The 25,382-nt window shown below is 35.8% G+C and overlaps 1 protein-coding gene across 7 annotated transcripts in view; it reads right to left on the minus strand.

Annotated features, from left to right (window-relative positions):
- Window positions 1-25,382, minus strand: part of TCF12 (transcription factor 12) — a 393,332-nt gene that overhangs the window by 334,072 nt on the left and 33,878 nt on the right. The window contains exon 1 of one of the 7 annotated variants that reach the window (XM_024997390.2): window positions 17,110-17,152. Within the exon in view, the coding sequence (XP_024853158.1) occupies window positions 17,110-17,137 (28 nt within the window). The 5' untranslated portion in view covers window positions 17,138-17,152. 7 annotated transcript variants of the gene reach the window in all.

The following is a 25,382-nucleotide window of genomic DNA, read 5'->3' on the forward strand; positions in this document are numbered from 1 at the left end:
CAGGAGCTTCCGATCCTGAAGACTCAATTTTTGGAATATAAGGCACAAGAGAAGTAAATCAAACTGCTACCATTCAACACAAGAAGCATGAGTCAAAGCACACAAGATAATAGACAAAAACCAGTGACCTAAGCAAAATGTCAGCAAACCAAACACTGAATATTCTATAGAAGATTTATTAACAGAGTATTAAATCAAGAGCTAAACCATGTGCTAAACTGTCTGTTGCAATAATATGGTAAACATCAGTCACATGAGTCTATTTAAATATAAATTTCAAATAATTAAATTTTAAAGCACTGCCTCAGTTGTACTAGCCACATTTCAAGCGCTTATTAAGCACATTTAACAAAGAATTTTAAAATTTTCATCACTGCAGAAATTCTAACATACAGTGCCAGCCTAGGGTATTTGGCAGACCCAACTGAGAGTTTAAGGGAGTCTTATTCTTCTCAAGACTTTTTTTCCTATTTTTTTCCTGTTTGAAGGAAATAGAGCATTTTACTTTAGGATTTAATTATTCTTACTGAATATTATTTTTTTTAAGTATTTACACCATATAAATAAGGTAAGAAATACAAATAATGGAGTATAAATACCTTCCCTTGGGAGGTAACTACAATATTGAAATTAGCTTTATCATTCCCTTGCTTTTAAAATAACTTTACCAAATATATTTACCTAAAAATGTAGTGTTTTATTATACAGAGTGAAGTAAGCCAGAAAGAAAAACACCAATACAGTATACTAATGCATATATATGGAAATTAGAAAGATGGTAACGATAACCCTGTATGCGAGACAGCAAAAGAGACACAGATGTATAGAACAGTCTTTTGGACTCTGTGGGAGAGGGAGAAGGTGAGATGATTTGGGAGAATGGCATTGAAACATGTATAATATCATACATGAAACAAATCGCCAGTCCAGGTTCGATGCATGATACAGGATGCTTGGGGCTGGTGCACTGGGATGACCCAGAGGGATGGTACGGGGAGGGAGGTGGGAGGGGGATTCAGGATGGGGAACACGTGTACACCTGTGGCAGATTCATGTTGATGTATGGCAAAACCAATATAATATTGTAAAGTAATTAGCCTCCAATTAAAATAAATAAATTTATATTAAAAAAAGAGAAATATGTAGTGTTTTGCTTTGCCTGTTTAATTTTATATCAGTAGAATGTAGATGCAGATGTAAGCTATTACATATAGAACGGATAAACAAGATCCTACTGTATAGCACAGAGGACTATATTCAATATCCTATGATAAACCATAATGGAGAAGATTTTAAAAAATAATGTGTGTATATGTATACATATACCCACATCTGAATCACTTTGCTGCACAGCAGTAATTAACACAACATTGTATTAATAAATCAACTATACTTCAAAAAAATTTTTAAAGCTTAGTATTGTTCAAAAAAGTTAGGCCTAAATCAATGAAATCATCACCTACATACCAAAGCTATGGTACACATACAAAGCTTAAGGCTTCAAATGAATTCTCTTAAAAAAAAAAGGAATGTTTTCCATATACTGTATATTCAATTGATCATAACACCTTGTGTATCAAAGACATTATAAGATACTGAAATCAATCCTCTGTATATAGTTGCTATATACAAATATCTTTTTTTCCTTTCCTTCTCTTTTCTCTTCACTGTACAGCAGCAATTATTAAAGTGTGGTCCCTCAAAATCAGCAGTATCAGCTCACAGGGGAACTTGTTACAAATGCAAATCCTTTGCCCCATCCCTAACCCAATGAATCAAAACCTCTGGGGATGAGGTCAAGAGTCATGTTATAGAACAAGCCCTCTAGGTGACTATGATATGTGCTAAAGTTTAAGAACCTCTAGAGAAGTATTTCAACAATCAGCATACACAAGAGGTTAAACATGAACAGAAATTTCTGTTGACCAACAAACTCAATAATGAAAAATAGACTGTATACCCTTTCTTCACTTGTTAAACTTTAGAAATTTCAACTGACCCTAAAATATTACTTTCAAAACAACCTGACTGGCCAAAATACACAAAAAACAGCAAAGCTACAAATTTAACTTTCTCCATATACATACATAGTTCTCCTCCCTCCCCATATATAGTGGTGAGAGATTTTATATTTACGTATATATTTTTTTAATCTTAACGGTGTATATTTTTTAATTAACTTTTCTCCTTATGGTCTCTCTCTTTTTTAAACTATTTTTCCCATATGCACATTGCCCAACTGCCTTTATTGGCAAATACTATATGTGTCCTTTTCTAATTTTTCTAACAGGGAGATTCTTTTTTCTTGGAAATCTATAAAGGATGTGTATATATTAAGGCTCTCAAACTGCTGTTATATATTATAAATTCTTTCTCAAATGTTTAGTTTGCCCTTACACATTTTAACTTACATTTATAACATGTGAGTTTGGCTTTTTTAATTAAAATATTTTCACATACAGATAAACACAAAATAATGTGAGATGCATGTTTCCAACAGTCAGACTGAACAAATGTTATCTTTTTACCATAGTCATTTCATACCTCAAAGATGAACTATCACAAGGATACAGGATGCTTGGGGCTGGGGCACTGGGATGACCCAGAGGGATAGTACAGGGAGGGAAGTGGGAGGTGGGTTCAAGATGGGGAACACGTGTACACTCGTGGCAGATTCATGTTGATGTATGGCAAAACCAATACAATATTGTAAAGTAATTAGCCTCTAATTAAAATAAATAAATTTAAATTTTAAAAAATCACAAACAGAACTTTTTCTGGAATAAAATATTTACATACTTTCCTTTGAGTTTTTCTTTTTTTTAAGACATAGTTCTTTCTTACTCTCAAATCAGAGAAACACAGAAAATTTAATATATTATGGGACATTTCAAACATATACAAAAAAGAGACAGCTTTAACTATTATCAATTCATTGTCTACCTCTTTTGAACTATACCAGGCAGGGGTCCAGAAATGTCACACAGTGCATGTTTTCAGTTTTCCAAGGCCCATGGGTCTCTTTTCAAAGTACTCAGTTCTGCCTTTATAGCACAAAAGTAGCTATAGGCCATATGTACTTGAATTGGCATAACTTTGTTCCAATAGAACCTTATTTACAAAAGCAGGCTGTAAGCTAACTGGGTGACTGCTTGCAGCCCCTGATCCATAACCTATTCATTTCCTCATTCTTGCATTATTTTGAAAATTTTCCAATATATCATTTCATCTCAACTGTAAATATTGCTCTACTTCTAAACAATAAAAGTTCTTTCTTTAAAAAGGATTAAACACTATTACTACTCATAAAAGCGCTAACAAAATTTAATTATTCATTAAAAATCTGGATATTCATTATCCAAATGCACAATCATTTCATAATTTTTATACAGTTTTTTGAAGTGACATTTTCCCCCCTTTGTCATACCACATGGCATGCAGGATCTTAGTTCCCATACCAGGGATCGAACCCATGACCCCAGCAGTGGAAGAGTGGTATCCTAACCTCTGGACTGCCAGGGAATTCCCTCATTTCATAATTTTTAATTTTATAATGTTTCCTTGCATCAGAATCCAAAGAGTCCAAACACTGTAACTGTTCAATATGTCTTAAGTCCCTTTTAATGTTTAGTAGTCTTGTTGTAGTAGATTAAAATTCTGTCTCTTAAAAAAACTTATGTTCAAATTCTAACACCCAGTATCTGCAAACATGACCTTGTTTGGAAATAGGGTCTTTGAAGAAGTAATTAAGGATCTCAAGATCATCCTAGATTTAAGAGTAGGCTCTAAAATCCAATGACTGGTGTCCTTAAAAGAGAAAGGGTAAATATGCTGCCACAAACCAAAAACATTAGAAAGCCATCAGAAGGGGGAAGAGGCAAAGACGGATAAGCCCCTAGAACCTTCAGAGGGCGTACAGCTCTACCAACACCTTAATTTTGAACTTCAGGCCTCCAGAACTGTCAGGGAATAAACTTCTGTAATTTTAGTTACCCAGATTGTGCTGATTTATTTCGAAGCCCTAGGAAATTAATACAACTATGCAACAGAACTTTCTGCAAAGATGGAAATTTTTCATCCCTGCCATGTCTGATACGGTAGCCATGAGTCACATATGGCTGGTTAAGCACTTGAAACATGGCTAAAGAAAACAGAGGATCTGAATTTTTAATTTTATTTGACTTTAATTTTTAAATGTGTCCCCTCCTGTTTGTTCTTTGAGATTTGGGGAGGAGAGGAAAAAAATTTTTTGTTATTTTGTAGCTTTCTATACGGAGAAGGCAATGGCACCCCTCTCCAGTACTCTTGCCTGGAAAATCCCATGGACGGAGGAGCCTGGTGGGCTGCAGTCCATGGGGTCGCGAAGAGTTGGACATGACTGAGCGACTTCACTTTCACTTTTCACTTTCATCCATTGGAGAAGGAAATGGCAACCCACCCCACTGTTATTCCTACAGAATCCCAGGGACAGGGGAGCCTGGTAGGCTGCCCTCTATGGGGTTGCACAGAGTCGGACACGACTGAAGCGACATAGCAGCAGCAGCTTTCTACAGGCTGGATTTTTCTGATTATATCCAGCAAGGAGTTGCTATTAGTATTTAACATTTTCTTCTGTATTTTCCATAAATCAGTAGTAGAATTTAGATGCTTGATCAGATTGTAGTTCAATCCTTTCTGGCAAGGGCAAGAGTTTTTCATGGGTAGTATTTTGTTTTACATCAAGAGGCAAATGTTCTGGCTGCTTTTCTCTGGTAGTGTTAAAATCCATGATATTTAATGCTTACATTCATTAACTTACCAAGGTTTACAAAGTGATGATACTCTAATTTCATAATTTCTTTCCCATTTGTTAGCTAGAATAGTTCTACAAAAATAAATTTCCCCCTCATCATCTATGTAGTTGCCTAAGGGTACAGTTCTCAAAGGAAAGACAGGATAAGGAATTCTTTCAACTTTTAAAACAATGACTGGTTCAACAGTATCCCCAACAGTATAACTAGTAATTTTTTAAAAAGTCATTATGAATCTTGTATTTAAACATATATGTTGTGTCTCAAACCACTGTAGAAATTATTAAAGCTCAAACTGTTCCATTTTCAGCCCATGGGAGTCTTTCTGACAAGATTTCAGTAGTCTTTAACCTTCCTTATTACCTGGTATAACAAGATGTTCCAGGTTTATCTTGCGCATTCCCTGCTTCAAATACAAAACTAGCCATTTTTTCCAAGTATCTCTGACTATTTTTAGTGAGAAAGAATATGTAGAGGCTTCAATTTAGATGCAAAGAGAATTCTTTTTAAAAAACCTAATTCTAAATTTTTATCAAAATTGCTACTTGTAATTGGTTATGTGTCAGCTGTCTGCCATAAATGCCTAGAACTGCCTCAAATTATATAGCAGTAAACAAAAAGTTAGTTTGGGGTTTTACAATATTTTCTTTTTTAATATATTCACACCAGCTATAGAGCAAGACATACTTTGTTATGTAATTTGATTTTTTCGGGATGAGATTCTAATAATTTGAAATCACCAAAAGAAAATTCAATTATAACATAATTAATAATTATTAAACTACCTAAGATTCACACATATTTTCTTCCTCAAAGTATAGGATTATGGTTATAAACAAAGTATAAGGTTATGATTATATTTAATAATTATACAATGGTAACTATATACTTTAAATATGGTGTTCACTAGCAAATCCAATGACTCCAATACAGTTTTAATTCTTAAGCCTACATTTTGTCAACTATAGATAAAAACATGTTGATTGCTAATATTTTACTATTACCATATCCTAATTATTAGAGCATGCCATGAGCTACATGCTAGTTCAGTTCAGTGCAGTCACTCAGTTGTGTCCGACTCTTTGTGACCCCATAAACTGCAGCACACCAGGCATCCCTGTCCATCACCAACTCCTGGAGTCTACCCAAAACCATGTGCATTGAGTCAGTAATGCCATTCAACCATCTCATCCTCTGTCGTCCCCTTCTCCTCCTGCCCTCAATCTTTCCCAGCATCAAGGTCTTTTCAAATGAGTCAGCTCTTCGCACGAGGTGGCCAAAGTAGTGGAGTTTCAGCTTCCAACATCAGTCCTGCCAATGAACACCTAGGACTGATCTTTAGGATGGACTGGTTGGAACTCCCTGCAGTCCAAGGGACTCTCAAGAGTCTTCTCCAACACCACAGTTCAAAAGCATCAATTCTTCGGCGCTCAGCTTTCTTCACAGTCTAACTCTCACATCCAGACATGACTACTGGAAAAACCACAGCCTTGACTAGATGGACCTTTGTTGGCAAAGTAATGTCTCTGCTTTTTAATATGCAGTCTAGGTTGGTCATAACTTTCCTTCCAAGGAGTAAGCGTCTTTTAATTTCACGGCTGCAATCACCATCTGCACTGATTTTGGAGCACCCGAAAATAAAGTCTGACACTATTTCCCCATCTATTTGCCATAAAGTGATGGGACCAGATGCCATGATCTTAGTTTTCTGAATGTTGAGCTTTAAGCCAACTTTTTTCACTCTCCTCTTTCACTTTCATCAAGAGGCTCTTTAGTTCTTCTTCACTTTCTGCCATAAGGGTGGTGTCATCTGCATATCTGAGGTTATTGATATTTCTCCCAGCAATCTTGATTCCAGCTTGTGCTTCCTCCAGCCCAGTATTTCTCATGGTGTACTCTGCATATAAGTTAAATAAGTAGGGTGACAATATACAGCCTTGAGGTACTCCTTTTCCTATTTGGAACCAGTCTGCTGGTCCATGTCCAGTTCTAACTGTTGCTTCCTGACCTGCATACAGGTTTCTCAAGAGGCAGATCAGGTAATCTGGTATTCCCAACTCTTTCAGAATTTTCCACAGTTGATTGTGATCCACACAGTCAAAGGCTTTGGCATAGTCAATAAACCAGAAATAGATGTTTTTCTGGAACTCTCTTGCTTTTTCCATGATCCAGCGGATGTTGGCAATTTGATCTCTGGTTCCTCTGCTTTTTCTAAAACCAGCTTGAACATCAGGAAGTTCACGGTTCACGTATTGCTGAAGCCTGGCTTGCAGAATTTTGAGCATTACTTTACTAGCGTGTGAGATGAGTGCAATTGTGTGTTAGTTTGAGCATTCTTTGGCATTGCCTTTCTTTGGGATTGGAATGAAAACTGACTTTTTCCAGTTCTGTGGCCACTGCTGCGTTTTCCAAATGTGCTGGCATATTGAGTGCAGCACTTTCACAGCATCATCTTTTAGAATTTGAAATAGCTCAACTGGAATTCCATCACCTCCACTAGCTTTGTTCGTAGTTGATGCTTCCTAAGACCCACTTGACTTCACATTCCAGGATGTCTGGCTCCAGGTGAGTGTGAATGATCACATCATCGTGATTATCTTGGTCATAAAGATCTTTTTTGTATCTTTATGGTGTATTCTTGCCACCTCTTCTTAATATCTTCTGCTTCTGTTACTGCTAAGTCACTTCAGTCATGTCCGACTCTGTGTGACCCCACAGACGGCAGCCCACCAGGCTCCCCCGTCCCTGGGATTCTCCAGGCAAGAACACTGGAGTGGGTTGCCATTTCCTTCTCCAATGCATGAAAGGGAAAAGTGAAAGTGAAGTCGCTCAGTCGTATCCAACTCTTAGCGACCCCATGGACTGCAGCCTACCAGGCTCCTCCGTCCATGGGATTTTCCAGGCAAGAGTACTGGCGTGGGGTGCCATTGCCTTCTCCGGTACCTACTATTTCTGTCCTTTATTGAGCCCATCTTTGTATGAAATGTTCCCTTGGTATCTCTAATTTTCTTGAAGAGATCTCTAGTCTTTCCCATTCTGTTGTTTTCCTCTATTTCTTTGCACTGATCACTGAGGAAGGCTTTCTGATCTCTCCTTGCTACATGCTAGTACATAAATCCAAATGTTGAAATGAACTCAATCTATTAATCAGTGAAGACTGCTAGACACGTTTCCTATTTGTACATACTAGAGATGTGTATTACGGGAGGTTCTTTACTAACATTTTATTAATATTGCAAACATTTTCTTAAAGGAAAATTTAGGGGGACATTTACAAAATTAAACTAAATATATTTCAAGGAGGTCCCTATGAATCAAAATTAAACAGCTAGAAGTCTAATGTTTTTAGCAAATGTATTTAACAAATACATTCTGTAAATGGCCAAACTTCAAAAACAAAGAGAGCATCTAAATGATTTTTTTTATAATATTCTACCTAGCAAGTTTAATCAGTGATAAAATTACTGACTAAAATCATCTAGGAAGCAGATTTATACAAAGGGTTGATATAGAAGAGTATGAATTAAATTAATATATACACATATACACACATATTCATAGACATACACTCACTCATACACACACAACCCTGTCTCATCTATAATTATTTTTATACATGGATGGACGGATGGATGGAAGAAAGAAAGATGAGGTTATCTGTACTTCAAGTTCCAATCAAACACCATGAGATCCTTTCCTTCTAGCCTTCTTACTTTGCATATTTAAAACTCCCTCCTCCAACAATAAGAAATCTGGCTTCTATTACTCACAAAATATTTATTTACCATGTACTCGACCCTGGTATACAAAGAAAGTAGTTTTGGATTTGTTAACCCATAGCTCTGCATGAAAAACGAAAGCCTATAAACTGGGTATTTTTTAAGAGGTCTCTGGGTCTTCAGCCTTTAGGCCATACAGTGCAAATACTGTGTTCAAAAGTTCAAAAGTTGCCCCCACACCAAATCACAAGTAATTATGTAATTCTTTTGAAATCCAGTTGAGTTCATTTGTTTCTGTTTTAGCCCATTTTTGTTTTCGCTTTTTTCCCTCTAACTTTATAAATTTTTTTTTACAAACATGTGAAATACTGGTATAGTTCCAAAACTCAGAAAAATACAAAAAAGTGTACTCAGTAATGTCACAATCTCCTCCATTCCTTTAATCCCACCACCATTCCCCATTTTTTCCACCCTGTTCCTATTCATTGTGTCTGTAGTTTCTGGGTTATCTTTCCTGTATTTCATTTGCAGATAAGTGTAATTTCCTATCCTGCCTTCTTTCTTATATAAGGTAATATAATATAGATGCTCATTTGTACTTTGCTTGTGGCACTTAACCATATAATCCTAAAAATCAATCCATATCAATTTATAGAGGTTTCCTTGTTCGTTTATACATAGGCATTTTGTTTTCACTATTTTACGATTTATAAATAATGCTGCAACGAATAATCTTGTCCACATGCACTCTTATATTGCTGGAAGCAAATCTTCAGGGTCGATTTCCAGAAGTAGAATTGCTGGGTCAAAATGTAAATAGGATACTGCCAAAGCCCCTTTCAAAACAGTTGTGCCAATTTGCATTCTCACCAGCAATGTATATAGGAATGGGTCACAGACATTTTAGTGATGCGGAAAAAAACTTATTAGTTACTAAGTATAGATAATTCACTTCTTTCCTAACAACTTCACTAAGATATAACTCACATACTTCACAATTCACATTTAAAGTTTCCAATTCAAAAGTTTTCAGTATATTCATAGCTGTGCAACCATCAAATCACCACTGTAATTTTTAAAACATTTTTGCCACACAAGACCCTCAAGAAACCCAAATCCATTAGTAGTCGGTCCCCTTCCTCCTTCAAACTACTCCCGCCACCCCTCATGGCCTAGGTAACTACTAATCTATTTTCTAGCTTTATAGAGTTGCCTATTCTAGACATTTCATAGAAATGGAATCATATGTGATCTTTTATAACTGGCTTCTGTTATTTGTCATGTTTTCCAGGTTCAGCCATGTTGTAGCATACATCATTACTTCATTTTTATGGCCAATTAATTCTCCATTACACGGTATACAATACCTATAATCACCAGTCAGCAAACATTTGGCTTACCTTTTCTTTTTGACTACTATAAACAATGCTGATACAAACACTTCTACAAGTTTTTGAGTGGACATGTTTTCAACTGTCTTGGGTATGCACTTAGGAGCAGAACTGTTGGGTCATATGGTAACTCTAGGATTAACATTTTGAAGAATGGCCACGCTGATTTTCAAGGCAGCTTGTACCATTTTATATTCTCACCAACAGGATAACTCAGTTTGACTTATTACTGGGCTTCCCAGGTGGTCCGAGTGGTTAAGAATCTGCCACCAATGGAGAAGACGAAAGAGACAGGGGTTCAATCCTTGAGCTGGGAAGAGCCCCTGGAGTAGGAAATGGCAACCCACTCCAGTATTCTTGCCTGGGAAATTTCATGGGCAGAGGGGCCTGGTGGGCTACAGTCCATGGGGTCACAGAGTCAGACACAACTGAGCACAATGTTATTATCAACTGCCACATCACCATCTATTCCAGTTCTAATAACTGCGTATGTGCTCAGTCTCTCAGTTGTGTCCGACTTTTTGTGACCCTATGGACTGTAGCTCACCAGGCTCCTCTGTCCATGGGATCTTTCAGGCAAGAATACTGGAGTGGGTTGCCATTTCCTCTTTCAGGGGGATCTTCCTGACCCAGCAATCAAACCGACATTTCCTGGGTCTCCTGCACTGGCAGGCAGATTCTTTACCACTGTGCCGCCACAGAAAAACCCTCTAATAGCTAGCACAAACAAAATAATTCTAAATGTGGTAACATTTAATATATATGACATCTAATACATATATAAAATACATGGCTTATGCAATGACAGTTAATGAGGATTATTAAGTTATCGAAATAATTTTGGCCTTTCCAATGACCTGACCTTTGCTCTCACATGCCTGATGAATTCACTTACTGAAAGAGCCCCATTACTTGCTACCAATGGAACAACACAGAGTTAGTGAATATTCACTCCCCTACAATCAAAAACATTTCCCATGTTGTAGTCCCACTACTATCTTGGGAAAGGATAATTTTTGTCCTTTAACTTGTCTTTAGCATCTCAAAAGCCAGTCTTAGTGAGAGAGATCATAGTTTTGAGGCCCAGAAAGGAAGGGGACCACAATTCCCACCTCCTTCTGACTTCAGGGATTTGTGGGAAAAAGAGGAAAAGGGATCTAGTTAAGTGGTTAAATCTATGTCCTGAAGTGCCTTAGCTAACGGACTCCTCTTCCCTCACTCTCTTGCTCCACAAGGAAGCCAGTTCTTGAGTCATCCTATGCTAACTGGGCGTTCAGTGGTATCAAAATACCAGTTGTATTACCATCACCAAAGTATGAAAATACCCCTTTCCTCACAGCTAAGAGTGTTTGTACTTTTAAATTTCTGTCCATCTCACAGGTGAAAACTGGCATGTCAGTGCAGTTTTACTCAGATTTCTAAGTGAGAGTGATTACCTTATCAAATGTTTAAGGGAAATTTTTATAGCTTTCTGTGAGAACTATCTGTCCACGGCTTTTACGTGTTTTCTATTTGATTTTTACATGAGGTATATTAGCCTTTTATCTATGATATATAATCCATATTTTCTCCACGTTTTGTATCTTCTTGGCTTTGTGGGTTAGTGGGGTTTTTCTGCCGTGCAAAAAGTCTTACTTTAAATTTTTATAAACTCAAGTTTACCAGTTTTTCCTTTTCTTGCTCCTGGATTCTGAGTCATAGAAAACCTTCTTTTTACCCAGGTTACAGAAGAATCCATCCATGTTTCCTTTTTGTATTCATATGGCTTCCTCATTTACACTAAGATCTTTGGTTCATTTGCAATTTATTTTTCTGTATGATGTGAGGTATGAATTTAATTTTATCTTTTTCCAAATGATTAATCATTTCTTAAAAAGTCCACCTTTACCTCTCTGAAATGTCAGGTTTATCATGTACTAAATTTCCGTATGTCTTGGGTCTATATCTCAATTTTCCTATTCAATTTCACTCTTCTGTCTACAGGACATTAAACAAAAATTGAATCTGCAAATGAGATGCAGTTTAAGATTCCTTCCATTCTAAGAGTATGGAGGTTTTTCAAAAAACTAAAAATATAAATGCCCCATGATCCAGCAATCCCATCCCAGGCATATATCCAGACAAAATATAACTCAAAAAGATACTTGCTGCCCTATGTTCACAGCAGCACTATTCCCAACAGCCAAGATATGAGAACAACCTAAATGTCCATCGACAGATGAGTGGATAAAGAAATTATTGGGGGGGGTGTGTGTGTATATGTACATATATGTATAGTGGCTATTACTGAGTCATAAAAAAAAAACAGATGAAATAATTCCATTTGCAGCTACATGGAGAGACCCAGAGACTATCATACTAAATGAAAGTAAGTCAGAAAGAGAAAGACAAATACCATGATATCACTCATATGTGGAATCTAAAATATGACACAATGAACTTATCTATGAAACAGAAACAGACTCACAGACAGAGAGAACAGACTTGTGGTTGCGGGAGGAAGGGTGGGCAGAGGAGGGCTGTATTGGGAGTCTAGGACTAGCAGATGTAACTACTATATATATATAACAGATAAACTACAAGGTCCTACTATACAGCACAGGGAACTACATTCAATGTCCTATAATAAACCATAATGGAAAATAATATGAAAAAGAATACATATATTCATTTGAATCACTAAATCACTTTGCTGTACACCAGAAACTAACACAACATTGTAAATCATTACTTCAATAAAAAAAAAAATCCTTCCATTCTATAGCAAACACTTTAAAAATAAACTTATACTACATCCATAGTCAGTCACTATTAAGTGAACATGATAAAACTTATTGGCTTAATCATATACAACTGACTGTTAGGATTTGCTGATTTACAAATATTACCTTAAAACTTTTGTCCATCAAATGATAGTTAATAGAACCACCAGACAGGTACTGGCTTAGTTTGAAGGGCAAAATTATTTAATTAAATGTATTTGAACAGTTTTCTTAACTCTAAGCATAAACATTTTATAGCTCTTCCCCACCTTTCAATATCAATTTTAACCATGACAATCACAGATTTATTACTAGATTTAATAAAAGTCACATAGAGAAAGGTAGTCAAATGAAGACCATGACAGTATTTCACTCATGTAGATTTCTAAAATGGGAGTCATACTAATAACCTCACATACATCATTTTCTCTCCTTTTCCTATGACCTGTCCTTGCTTAGCTGTAAATCCATTCCCTCTACCTGTACACCTGATGCATCTTCCTCTGACCTACTCAAACAATTCTCCCTCTCCTTACATCATCAGTTCCTTTTTCTTCCTCGTGACTCATTCTCATGATCATATAACATGCTGTTAACTTAATCCTAAAAAAGATGAAAAATTTTAAATTGCTTTTAATCCACTTACCTCTCCCCAACATCACACAGCTATACCCCTTTTTTATCCTTCCTACAAGAGTAAAATTCTTGGGTAAAGAACCTATATTTGCTGTCTTTACTTTATTTCCTCTTTCCCAAATCCCCTCCCACTAGACTTTTGTCCCCTCTACTCTACCACAATTGCTTCTTCGGGAGTTGTAAATCAAGTGGTCAACTCTCAATCCTCATCTTAACTGATATATCAGAATCATTTAACACTGGTAGTAACCCCTCTTCCTTGAAAAACTCTCTTCATTTGCCTTCCATGTTTCCAAACTTGCCTGGTTTCCTCCTGTATTTCTGGACATGCATTCTCAAGTCCCTCTTGCTCATCACCCTAACTTCTAAATGCTGAAGTACATGCACAGTCTTTTGATCTCTTCTTCATCTACATGCACTCTGATCCCATGGCTTTAAATTCCATTTATACTCAGATGTGTACAATTCAATAGTTTTTAGTATAATCACACCTGTGCAACCATCAAATCATCACTATCCATTTTAGAACATTTTCATCAAGCCACACCCCCAAGAAATCCATATCCTATTAGCAGTCAGTCCTCTTCTCTCCACAATCTATGAGCCCAAAGCTCAGTCTAGATAACCACTAATCTATTTTTCTATCTTCATGAATTTGCCTATTTTGAACACTTCATCTATGAATTGTATACCTTAAATGTGTGAACTGCATGTTATGTGAATTATATCTCAATGAAGTTGTTATAAAAGAAGTGAATTACCTATACTTGGTGACTAATAATCATTTTTCCCATCACTAAAATGTCTGTGACCATTACTAAATATCACTGGGAAGAATGCAAGTCGGGCTCAACTCTTTTGGAAGAGACTTTGGCAGTATCTAACAAAACTATGTATTTGCTTTTTGACCCAGAGGTTCCACTTTAGGAAATACACCTCGAAGATGTGCATTCAACAATACAAGAGTACATATGAACCATTGTACATTATTTACTGCAGCATTATTTGTAACTGCAAAATGTAGAAACAATATAAATGTCAATACAGAGAAGAGTGACTTCCAAGTTGGGATTGCCAGCTCATACCTCTAAGAGTATCTCAGAATTACCTATTAGCATCTCCACCTGGATGTCTAATAGGCATTTAACATGTATCAATGTGGATTCCCAATCTTATTTCTAAAAAAAGAAAAAGGAAGGAAGAAGAAGAAAATGGATGTGTTCCTTCAGTCCTCTCATTCCCAATTAATAGTAATTATTCCTTCTGTTGTTGATGCCTAACATCTATCAGTCCTACTTTCAACCTACATTTAAAATTTAACCATGTGTTTCACAGTCTCTTAACTGGCTTCTTCTTTCTACACTATTCTCTATACAGCAGCCAAGGAGATACTGTTAAAGCATTAAGTCAGATGTCATTCCCTCCAATAGCATCCCATTTCATTCAGTAAGTCAAACTACAGTACTACACTTCGAGATATCTCCTATTTGTTCAAATTAACTGAAAAGCAACTTATCAATAATTCATCTTAAGTTAGTGCTCTAGGAGTAATATTATACGAATAGATCAAAAAGAAAATAATGGGAGCCACCTTTTTCAAATGCTTCTAATTAAGCCCAACCCAAAGAAATAGGGATCAAAATTATATTCTTGCTTAGTAACCAATAAGTAGCTCAAAAATTGATATATATTTTTATCTAGAAAAGATAACTTCTAGATATCTAGAACTTAAAAAAGAAGTTCCTCAATTAATTAGGTTAATATAAAACAACACACACTTCTTGGCAAATCCACTATGGTTACTGTGTTCAAGTTTCCTCAGATAACAAGAGCTCCAATGGTGAGATTATCTACCCTGATATGATCTCCATTTTTCACCCTGGTGAGGCTAAGCTGAAAAAGCTGGGGCAGTACCCCTATCCAATCCTCAATAAGGAATATCCTCTCTCCCTTTAAGAATTTTTTTGAACCCAGAATAAATCCTCATCAGTTGGCTCCCCACTTCCTCTCCTCTGAGTTTAGTCAAATCCCTTATAAGTACAGGTCAACAAAAAGCCAAGAGAACTGCAGTGAAGGAAGAGACACATCTGGTCCTCGGCAGACAGCTCTGCCTGTCCTCCTCACTCAATGAACTACACAGATTCACAAACACAAAAGATAGAAAGGTAGAGTTAAAGAAAGGCTCAAGCAAGCACCATGAGTTTCAGGAACTATACATAACTCTACAAATTAGGAAACTAATTATGTTCCATCCAATACCAAAGAATGTTCCTGACAAGAATTTCTCATCAACACAGTCCTCACCCTCAATAATCAAAACGGATGATTTGAATTTTTTTTCCTCTTTCATTTACAAAAAAAGGCTTCTTCACATCCAGACTGACTAGAATGTATTCAAAAGGATATTTCTTATCACAGCATATTAAGAGTTTAATGCAACAATATCATTACCAATAATTATAAATTCAATCAACTTAATCCATTTTATGCCAGAACATTTATATTATTAAAAAGCACCTAAGCATCTGATATACCTTTAATTCACAATTGGCTGGCTTTAAAGTTCATGTTCAAACACATTTAATATGTACAAACCATTTACTTTGATATTTTCTAAAATATATTTTGCTACCATGTGAGAAAAATGTCTAAAAATTTTAATATCAAAGTCATCTAAAGGAGAAATGACAACAGCCTTTATAGTTCATATTCAATATATAAAGTGACTGCAATCAACTATACCCAGAAACAAAGAGAAAATAATCCAGAAAAAGCTTAAACAGAGGGGTGAAAATCACTCCCAGGTTTATTTTCAAATAGTTACACAGTCTCTGATTTTAACAATATTTACGTTCCTCATTAACCATAGATCAGTTTTTAACAGGTTAGGTTCACAGAACTGAATAAAGATTTCATAACATTAAAAAAGTCAAAAATTGGTTAGCTCTGCTAAAAATTCACAAATAAAAAATTAAAATGCCACATGTAAGTGTACAGTAATCAGGAAAAGATTCACATAGACTCAAACAACCCTACCAACCTTCACTGTAAAACAATACACTGTCACTCTATTAGAACAAAATACAACAAATATCCGTGACCACGATAAAGATATATATTTGGTAAGGTTTAAGAAAATAAAATTTGCAATATAGTTTATAAAGATTTTAATCAAAACTATTAAACAAAGTATTACTTCTTTAAGAAAATTCATCTAAATATAACTTATGCTATCAGAAACAATGAAGAACTATATGTAACTCATTAACCATCAAATGATTAACTACAAAAGCTTCTTTAATCCACCCGAATTAAAGGACTAATAACTATCCTGTCAATGGTGAATATCCCCTTAGACTTTCATCAGACCCAAAGGATGCTGGCACTCCCCTAAGGCTCTAGGCATTTCCCCTAGACCTGCTCAGTAAACAAAAACAAAGAGCTAAACACAAAGTATTAATTTAATTATATATTTCAGATATTTCCTCAATTAACAATTACTTTTAAAAATAAAAGATGAAGTTTAACATTTCTAGGTATAAAATGCAAGCAAATAACTAAAGAATTCTTTTTCAGATAGAAAATAAAATAATCCTAAAATACTTGATTCAGTAGATAGCATTTTATCTCCCTCTTCAGTCACAGATTAGAGGGAGAAAATATTTTAAGAGTTTTTATAATATCAAAAATTACCCTATTTTACATTAGTCTAGTCTAAAAGTGGGAACTGTAATTTTGCATCTGCAGACAACAGTGCTGCTTAAAACTGGGCTATCATTTCAATAGCTTTTAATAAACCAAAATAGCAAACCTTTCATCTGGTTCCTGGTTCCTTTCATCTGGTTCCTTAAGTTTTATCAGCATTTATTTCTTCAAAATGAAAAGAACAAAAAAACTCAACATATAGAAAGATTCAAGTTAGTCATTCCTACATGAAGAAACTGAATGTAATATAGAAATGACATACGTCCCATTCTAAACTGTCGTTCCACATAAAAATTAAGTCCTAGTACCTGAAGTCATTCACTGAATTAATAAATTTACTTGTTTCCTAGGCATCAAGAATGATACCAACTATGTATCATTCTCTAAAAAGAACTGAGAAGTCATTCAAATCATTTTCTGGGTTCTTCAGTTTGGATGAAGAATTGTGGTTGGAAAAAGATCTATATAGATTATTAGCTCTGGGAACAAGCATTAAAAATAACACAGTATCCTCAAGATAGTACACTGTTTATGACAACTATATATACAACCTAATAAAAAGCTAAAGTCTATTATTTGAATATAATTTCTGATCATTAATAGTTCAAATTAAAACCACTAATGAATTAGTTTTCACTAAGTACTAACCATGTATCTGGTCCTTTATTATAAGACACAGAATAGAGAGCACAATTCCTGACCACAAAAAGCTTATTACTAAGAAAATTAGTCCAATCCACAACACAAAACAGAAAAACAAAAAAAATTAGTAAAATCATATTAAGCTATAAATGATTCAATATGTAAATTCTAATTAAGAGTCTGGGAAGGAAAAGATTCCTGGAAGTTACAGTGGTCTATGAAAGCTTAATTAACAAACAAAAAAAGAAACCTGAGAAGGAAATTATGTGAAATGAGAAGGCATTTTATTTAGAAAGAAAGAAAAATGAGTGTTCAGAAAGAAAAAGGAGAGTTCAGAAAGAAAAATGAGAAAGCATGCCTCACAGGAATGATGGCTCAGAAGCAGGTCTGAATATCCACAAGAGCAAAACCATGATGAAGGCTGAGATAAGTGGAAAACAGGGAAAGTTGGTTAGATAAGGATCTTGAAAAGAATAGGCAGATCATGGAGTCTGAGGAATTTTTTTTCATTAGATTTTAAATAATATCAAATTCCAACTGAATACTTGGTTTTACACTGACTTTTATCTACTCTACTTTTAATATCAGAACCTATTAATATTAGAACGCATACACAATGATCCAAAAATTGAGACAATTTTAGGCCAGCCAAAACATCACAAGCACATGTTTGGAAACTTACGTTCCTGAAACAGCATACATGTGATAAGAAAACCTCATGTAAATATTTGTTTTAAAGGAAGATTAGCATTCAGGGCAAAACAAAATGTATTTGCCCTCAAGTTAAAGCTAAAAGTGAAATGCTTATTTTCCTTGACTGCTGGCCAACAGTTGTGTGCTTACTGCTGACTGGATCCTTTCCTATCAAAACACCCAGCACTTCAAAAGACCCAACCACTCTGCCAAGATTTCTGCCTTCAAAGAGCTTTTGTTGCCATGGCAATCTCATGTTCTCCAGGAACCAAGTTAGTGGCACCCTACCATACCTATATGAACAATATTCAAACTCTGATTTCTCCTTGAAATACAGGGTATATCCCCTTTCAAAACTGTACCAATTTTCACTTGCTCTAAATACAAGGAATCAACAATACCTGACAGTTCATATAGAACCAGAGTTAATTCAAAATAAACAGCTGCATCCAGAAAGAGGGAGGACAGGTTGAGGATGGGAACTCTCTTTCATATTATAAGGCAGATGTCCTAAAGCATGAAGGCCAATGAAATAAAACACTGAGTCCAATTCAAACATGATCAAAGATTTCTCTCTTTTCAAATATCTCAAAACATTTTTCCTAAAAAAAATTAAAGCAAAGATAAAAAATAGTATACGCATAGTACTGTGGTTGAGAATGTCTCCTACCCTGACTGAAGATTTAACACCTTATCAAAACAAAGCTAAATTCAGCTTAGAATTAAAGCTTTCCTTAGTTAGAAAGAGCAGAGGCTTACACTGTCAAAGTTTCATAAAAAAATACATTTGCTAATAAATGACACATGAGGAAAAACCACAGCCAGAGTTCAAGAGTACATTTCTATATGTAAAATACTTCTGACCTAAAGAAATTGTTTTTTCATCTCTATTCAACTTATACCACTCCACCATTTCCAAACGGAGTAAGCTGACTTCTATACTCTAGTAGTCCTCAAGTTTGGCTCAGATGGCAAAGAATTCACCTGCAATGTGGCAGACCCAGGTTTAATCCCTGGGTCAGAAAGAGCCCCTGGAGGAGGAAACTGCAACCCACTATAGCATTTTTGCCTGGGAAATTCCATGGACAGAGGAGCGTGGCAGGCTACAGTCCATGAGGTCGCAAAGAGTTGGACATGACCAAACACCTAACACAGTTCTCAAGATAACAGCAAAGACTGTGAAAACAATACGCAAAACTCAAGGAGGGTAAAAAAGCAATAAAGGCAATGACCTGTTAAGGATTCCGAAAATAACTTCATTCTAAGAACTATATGTGTTCCTAGAAAATAAAAGTTAGAGTAAAGGGAACTTAAATGCTGAATTATCTTTTGAAATGGATTTTCATTACAATTTCAGAAAATGATCCTACAGAGGGCAAAAAAAAAAAAAAAAGGTGAGCTTCAATACATCATTACAAATTAAATTTGTAGTATTTTTTCCAATATGCAGGCTAAGAGCATTTAATTTTCCTGTATAAACTTTATCAAACAGTATAGACTCTCTACTCTTGTAATTTTAATGCACACACATTAATGAACACAATTCACTTTTACTTCATTAGGAGTTCTGAATTCCTAAAAGTGAAAAGCTGTTTATATTATCATTCCAAATATTTGTAGAATTCCAGAGCTGAAACAGAGTTAAAGATGTCTCAAGTGTTCCAAATTTATATCAGAAAGTAACCTGAGTGATTTACTGACAGTAACAACCTCCTCTTTCTTTTCAAAAATGAGGGGTCCAGGGAGGTTACATCAGTAACTGGAAGAACTTTCGCCTTTTTGATGTTGTGGTTTTTGCTTTTGTTTTTATATAATTATATTCTAGTTTCTCTCTTTACATTTCTGAGATATATGGATTAATGTGGATTAAAATATCTATGGGTTTCCCGGGTGGCTCAGACAGTAAAGAATCTGCCTGCAATACAGGAGACTTGGGTTCGATTCCTGGGTTGGGTGGGGAAGATCCCCTGGAGAAGGGAATGGCTACCCACTCCAGTAATCTTGCCTGGAGAATTCCATGAACAGAGGAGCCTGGTGGGTTATAGTCCATGGGGGTCACAAAGAGTCAGACACTACAGAGCAACTAACACTTAAGCTGCCTTTTTTCTTTAAAGGTAGCAGTCTGTCATGAGTTAAAGGTCCTACTCTCTGTGACCCCAGGGACTGTAGTCGCCAGGAATTCCATGGAATTCTGTCCATGAAATTCTCCAGGCAAGAACACTGAAGTGGGTTTCCACTTCCTCCTCCAGGGGATCTTCCATAGCCAGGGATCGAACCTGGGTCTCTTGCATCTCCTGCATTGCAGGCAAATTCTTTATTGTCTGAGCCCCCAGGAAAGCCCAAGTTAAAGGTCAGTGACCCAAAATACCAAAGGTATTTGCAACAACAACAAAAAAGTTGTAAGAGATCTTTTATCAAATACAGGAAAATCTGGAGTGGAGTTTAAATTCCAGTACCTCTAGCATTTTGCAAAGCAGCATTAACAAAGACTAAACCCATCACATCAGACACGCAAATCCAATCATTTTCACACCTTGCAAAATAGTAAAGAGAAACTGGCACTTTGCGAACTTTTAACTACTAAAGCTGAGGCTTTCAATTTTTTAAAAACCACAATCCACTGTTAAATACATTTTATATCACCATCTAGTGTACACAAACGTATATTTAAATAACAAACTAAAATTTCATAAAAAACAATCCTCTAAGTACAAATTACATTGTCATGGCTTCTGTTCCATTTCTTTATCATGCTATGTGAGATGGACTGAAGTGCCTTCTTAACCCACTACAAAGGTAATGGTCTGCAGTTTGAAAAGTTTAAGTTAGTTACTGATACACAGCCGCAAGAACAGTTCTCAGAGGCATTCATTCCCCCACATATCTATTAGCACTATGAGCACAACACTATCTGTTTGACTATACTCTGCTAGACACTGATTTAGAGATTTAGAGACAGCTTATACAAGTTTCACTATAGAGTCTTGTACTTCAGTGCTTTTTAACAATAAGGTTAGATATACAAGGGGGAAAAGACAGACATGTTAACCCATTTACTCATTTTTTTTTATTCTTTTTTTATTTTATTTTATTTTTATTTTTAAACTTTACATAATTGTATTAGTTTTGCCAAATATCAAAATGAATCCACCACAGGTATACATGAAGAGAGTTTTCACAGGCTTTTTTCCTAAAACATGTTTACAAAGACCCAAAAATGTTTATATTTCTATTATAATTATTAGCATAGTATACATATTCTCTCTTGATTAGATATATGTAGCTACACTGACCATATTTAAAACATCTTTATTATCCTCAAAGTACTTTGCACAGTGCCGAACATACAGTAAACACTTACTGAACTAATGGTTTTATCTAATCTCAAAGATTAATTTATATCACACAGAATTAGGATAAGGCACAATAAAACAGCTTTGCATTAACAAAAGTACTTTGGATATAGCTATCAAAATACCTCAAATATCAAAGCAGATCTCTGAAAGTCTACATTTTGCTCCATTCATTTGTAAGACCTCTCAAATTACTTAAAATAGAACATATTGCAAAACTGACTTAAACAGAATTCCACAGTACTAAGATAGATGGGGAAACAATGGAAACAGTGACAGACTTTATTTTCTTGTGCTTCAAAATCACTGCAGATGGTGACTGCAGCCATGAAATTAAAAAAAGCTTGCTCCTTGGAAGAAAAGCTATGACCAACCTAGACAGCATATTAAAAAGCAGAGACACTAGTTTGCCGACAAAGGTCCGTCTAGTCAAAGTTATGGTTTTTCCAGTAGTCATGCATGGATGTGAGAGTTGGACTATAAAGTGTGGCGTTGGAGAAGACTCTTGAGAGTCCCTTGGACTGCAAGGAGATCGAACCAGTCAATCCTAAATGAAATCAATCCTGAATATTCATTGGAAGGACAGATGCTGAAGCTGAAACTGCAGTACTTTGGCCACCTGATGCAAAGAACTGACTCACTGGAAAAGACCCTGATGCTGGGAAAGATTGAAGGCAGAGGAGGAGAAGGCAAAGACAGAGGATGAAATGGTTGGATGGCATCACTGACTCGATGAACATGAGTTTGAGCAAGCTCTGGGAGTTGGTGATGGACAGGAAACCTGGGGTGCTGTCAGACACGATGGAGCAACTGAACTGAACTGAGTGCTAAGTCACTTTCAGTCGAGTCTTGCTCTGCTATCCTACAGCCCATAGCCCACCAGGCTCCTCTATCCATGGGATTCTCCAGACAAGAATATTGGAGGAGTTTGCCATTTCCTTCCTTAGGGGATATTCCCAACCCAAGGATCAACCTGTGTCTCTTGAGTCTCCTGCATCAGCAGGTACTTGGGATGCCCATTCCACAATGCAGTTATTATTAATAAATCACTATTAAAGAAATGTGTACTAGTTAGGAAATTTTAATTTAATCATTTCCTTTCTCTTGCAAGTTAATTTATCCAATTCAAATTCTTTTTTAGATACATCAGAATACAAATAAATTACATATTTGACTGATGGATTTTTTAACAACTTAGAGGTAGTGATTTTATCTGTAAAATAGATACACATTGCATTTTGTAGTAGCTATTTATTTTTATTTTTCAGATTAATCTGGTTATGTCAAAAAACTGAACAATAATCCTATTTCTAAGACCAAAGTTAACTGAAACAAATACCTGTGAACATCTATTCAATATTTGCTTGCATCATCACCAACACATGACCTGTTTTTAAACAATTTTATTAAATGGTATGGAGAAGGCAATGGCACCCCACTTCAGTGCTCTTGCCTGGAAAATCCCATGGATGGAGGAGCCTGGTAGGCTGCAGTCCATGGGGTCGGGAAGAGTCAGACACGACTGAGGGACTTCACTTTCACTTTTCATTTTCATGCACTGGAAAAGGAAATGGCAACCCACTCCAGTGTTCTTGCCTGGAGAATCCCAGGGACAGGGGAGCCTGGTGGGCTGCTGTCTATGGAGTCGCACAGAGTCGGACAACAAGCAAACCTAATCAAGTAATAGCATAAACATTTAATACTTGAATGTGAAATCCTTTTTAACAATTACATAGATTAAACAGCAAACTCAAAACAAGAAGGTGGCTCAGCTGGTAAAGAATCTGCCTGCAATGTGGGAGACCTGGGTTCGATCCCTGGGTTGGGAAGATCCCCTGGAAAAGGGAATGGCTACCCACTCCGGTATTCTGGCCTGGTAAATTCCACAGACTGTATAGTCCATGGGGTCACAAAGAGTCAGACACAACTGAGCCACTTTCACTTTCAAAACAAGAAACTTAAAATATTGACTAAACTGTCCCTAATTTCTCAATTTTTAATAGACTAGACTGAAGAAAATCAGTTTCCTAAGTGTGGAAGGTTATTTCTCCTATAAAAACTGAATTCTTGCTTCCATTTTTCATGAAGATAGGTGGTTAACTAACCTTCACAGACAGTCTTCAAAAGTTCTTACCAAACCTTTGGACATTCTCTGAAGAAAGGGGAGCATTATTTTTTGTTAGATTGTAAGCTAGCTCAGCTATGCCACTCCATATCTCACCTGCAAGAGGTTCTCCTTGAGAAATGACAGCACATGCCTGTAAGGAAACTACCTGAAGCTGAAGAAAGGATAACCCCTAAAGATAAAGGTAGAAGTGCCAGGCACAGCCAGTAACAGTATCTGCTCCCAGCAGTGAGACTGGAAAACTTCATGAATCTCGGAGTAGAGTACACAAAACAGACTCAGTTGTGAGAAATAATCAACTCAGACTGAGCACTGTTCTGGACCCACCTAACAAATCTAAAAAAACCAAAAAGTATTAAGATGTTTCAAAGGAACTCAACTACATCCAAAATAAGGTTCAAGAATATTTTTAGTAATATAAAAACATACTGCACCCAGCAAGGTAAAAGCACAATGTGTGAAATCTAATAAAAACACTAGCCATACAAAGATACAAAAAGGTACAAAACATACATAAAGGGAAAAAAATCAATTAATTCCAGCCAAACTGACTAAGATGTAAGAACAAACAGAGCAGGACATTAAATCAGTTACTATAATCTATCCCATATGTTCTAAACGTTTAGAGATGTAGAAGATATTAGAAGACACAAATCAAGCTTCTGGAGATGAAAACTATAATGCAGGAAATGAAAATTACACTGAACAGAATTGATGGAAAACTGTCAGATTAAACACTGCAGAAGTAAAGGCAGTAAACTTGAAGACACAACAAAAGAAACCATCCAATATGAAACACAAAGAAAAAAGAGAACTTTTTTAATGAAGTCAGCTGTGGCACAACTCCACATCCTTCTCCCATATAACTGGAATTTCTGAAAGTGAAGGGCACAGTAAATTATCTGAAGAAATAAGTTTCCAAAATTGCCCAAATTTTATGAAAATTATAAACCCACAGATCAAAGAAGTTCAATAAATATAAAGCAAAAGAAACATGAAGACATGCATATACAAAGTCATGTCATAATCAAATTGCTCAAAGCCAGTAATTTTTTTTAATCTTAAGAACAAATAAAGGAAAAAAAAACACATTACACAGAGAGAAAGAAAAATAAGAATGACATTAGATTCCTCATTGGAAATTATTAAAGCAAGAAGACACTGGATTAAATCTTTAAAATACTGAAAGAAAAAGGTGCCCATGTGGGTACAGAATTCTATACCTAGCAAAAATACATTCTTAAAAACAAAGGAAAAAAGGCAAGAATTTTTGAGGTATGCAAAAGCTGAAAGGAATTCAATACCAACAGATCAGCACTACAAGAAATATTAAAGTTCTTCAAGCACAAGGAAAACAAAGCCAGATGGAAATGCAGACCTACCCTAAGAGCAACAGGAATGGTAACTTCATTAAGGAACATATATGGGCTGTTCTTATTAACTAAATTTCTTTAAAAGATGATGGACTAAACAAAAACAACAAGTGTTGAGTTTCTGGTGATGAGTTTATTACATATGCAAAAGTAAAATGTACAGCAACTATAACACAAAAGTTGGGAGAATTGG

Source organism: Bos taurus, chromosome 10, assembly GCF_002263795.3.
Source record: "Bos taurus isolate L1 Dominette 01449 registration number 42190680 breed Hereford chromosome 10, ARS-UCD2.0, whole genome shotgun sequence".
Taxonomy (NCBI): domain Eukaryota; kingdom Metazoa; phylum Chordata; class Mammalia; order Artiodactyla; family Bovidae; genus Bos; species Bos taurus.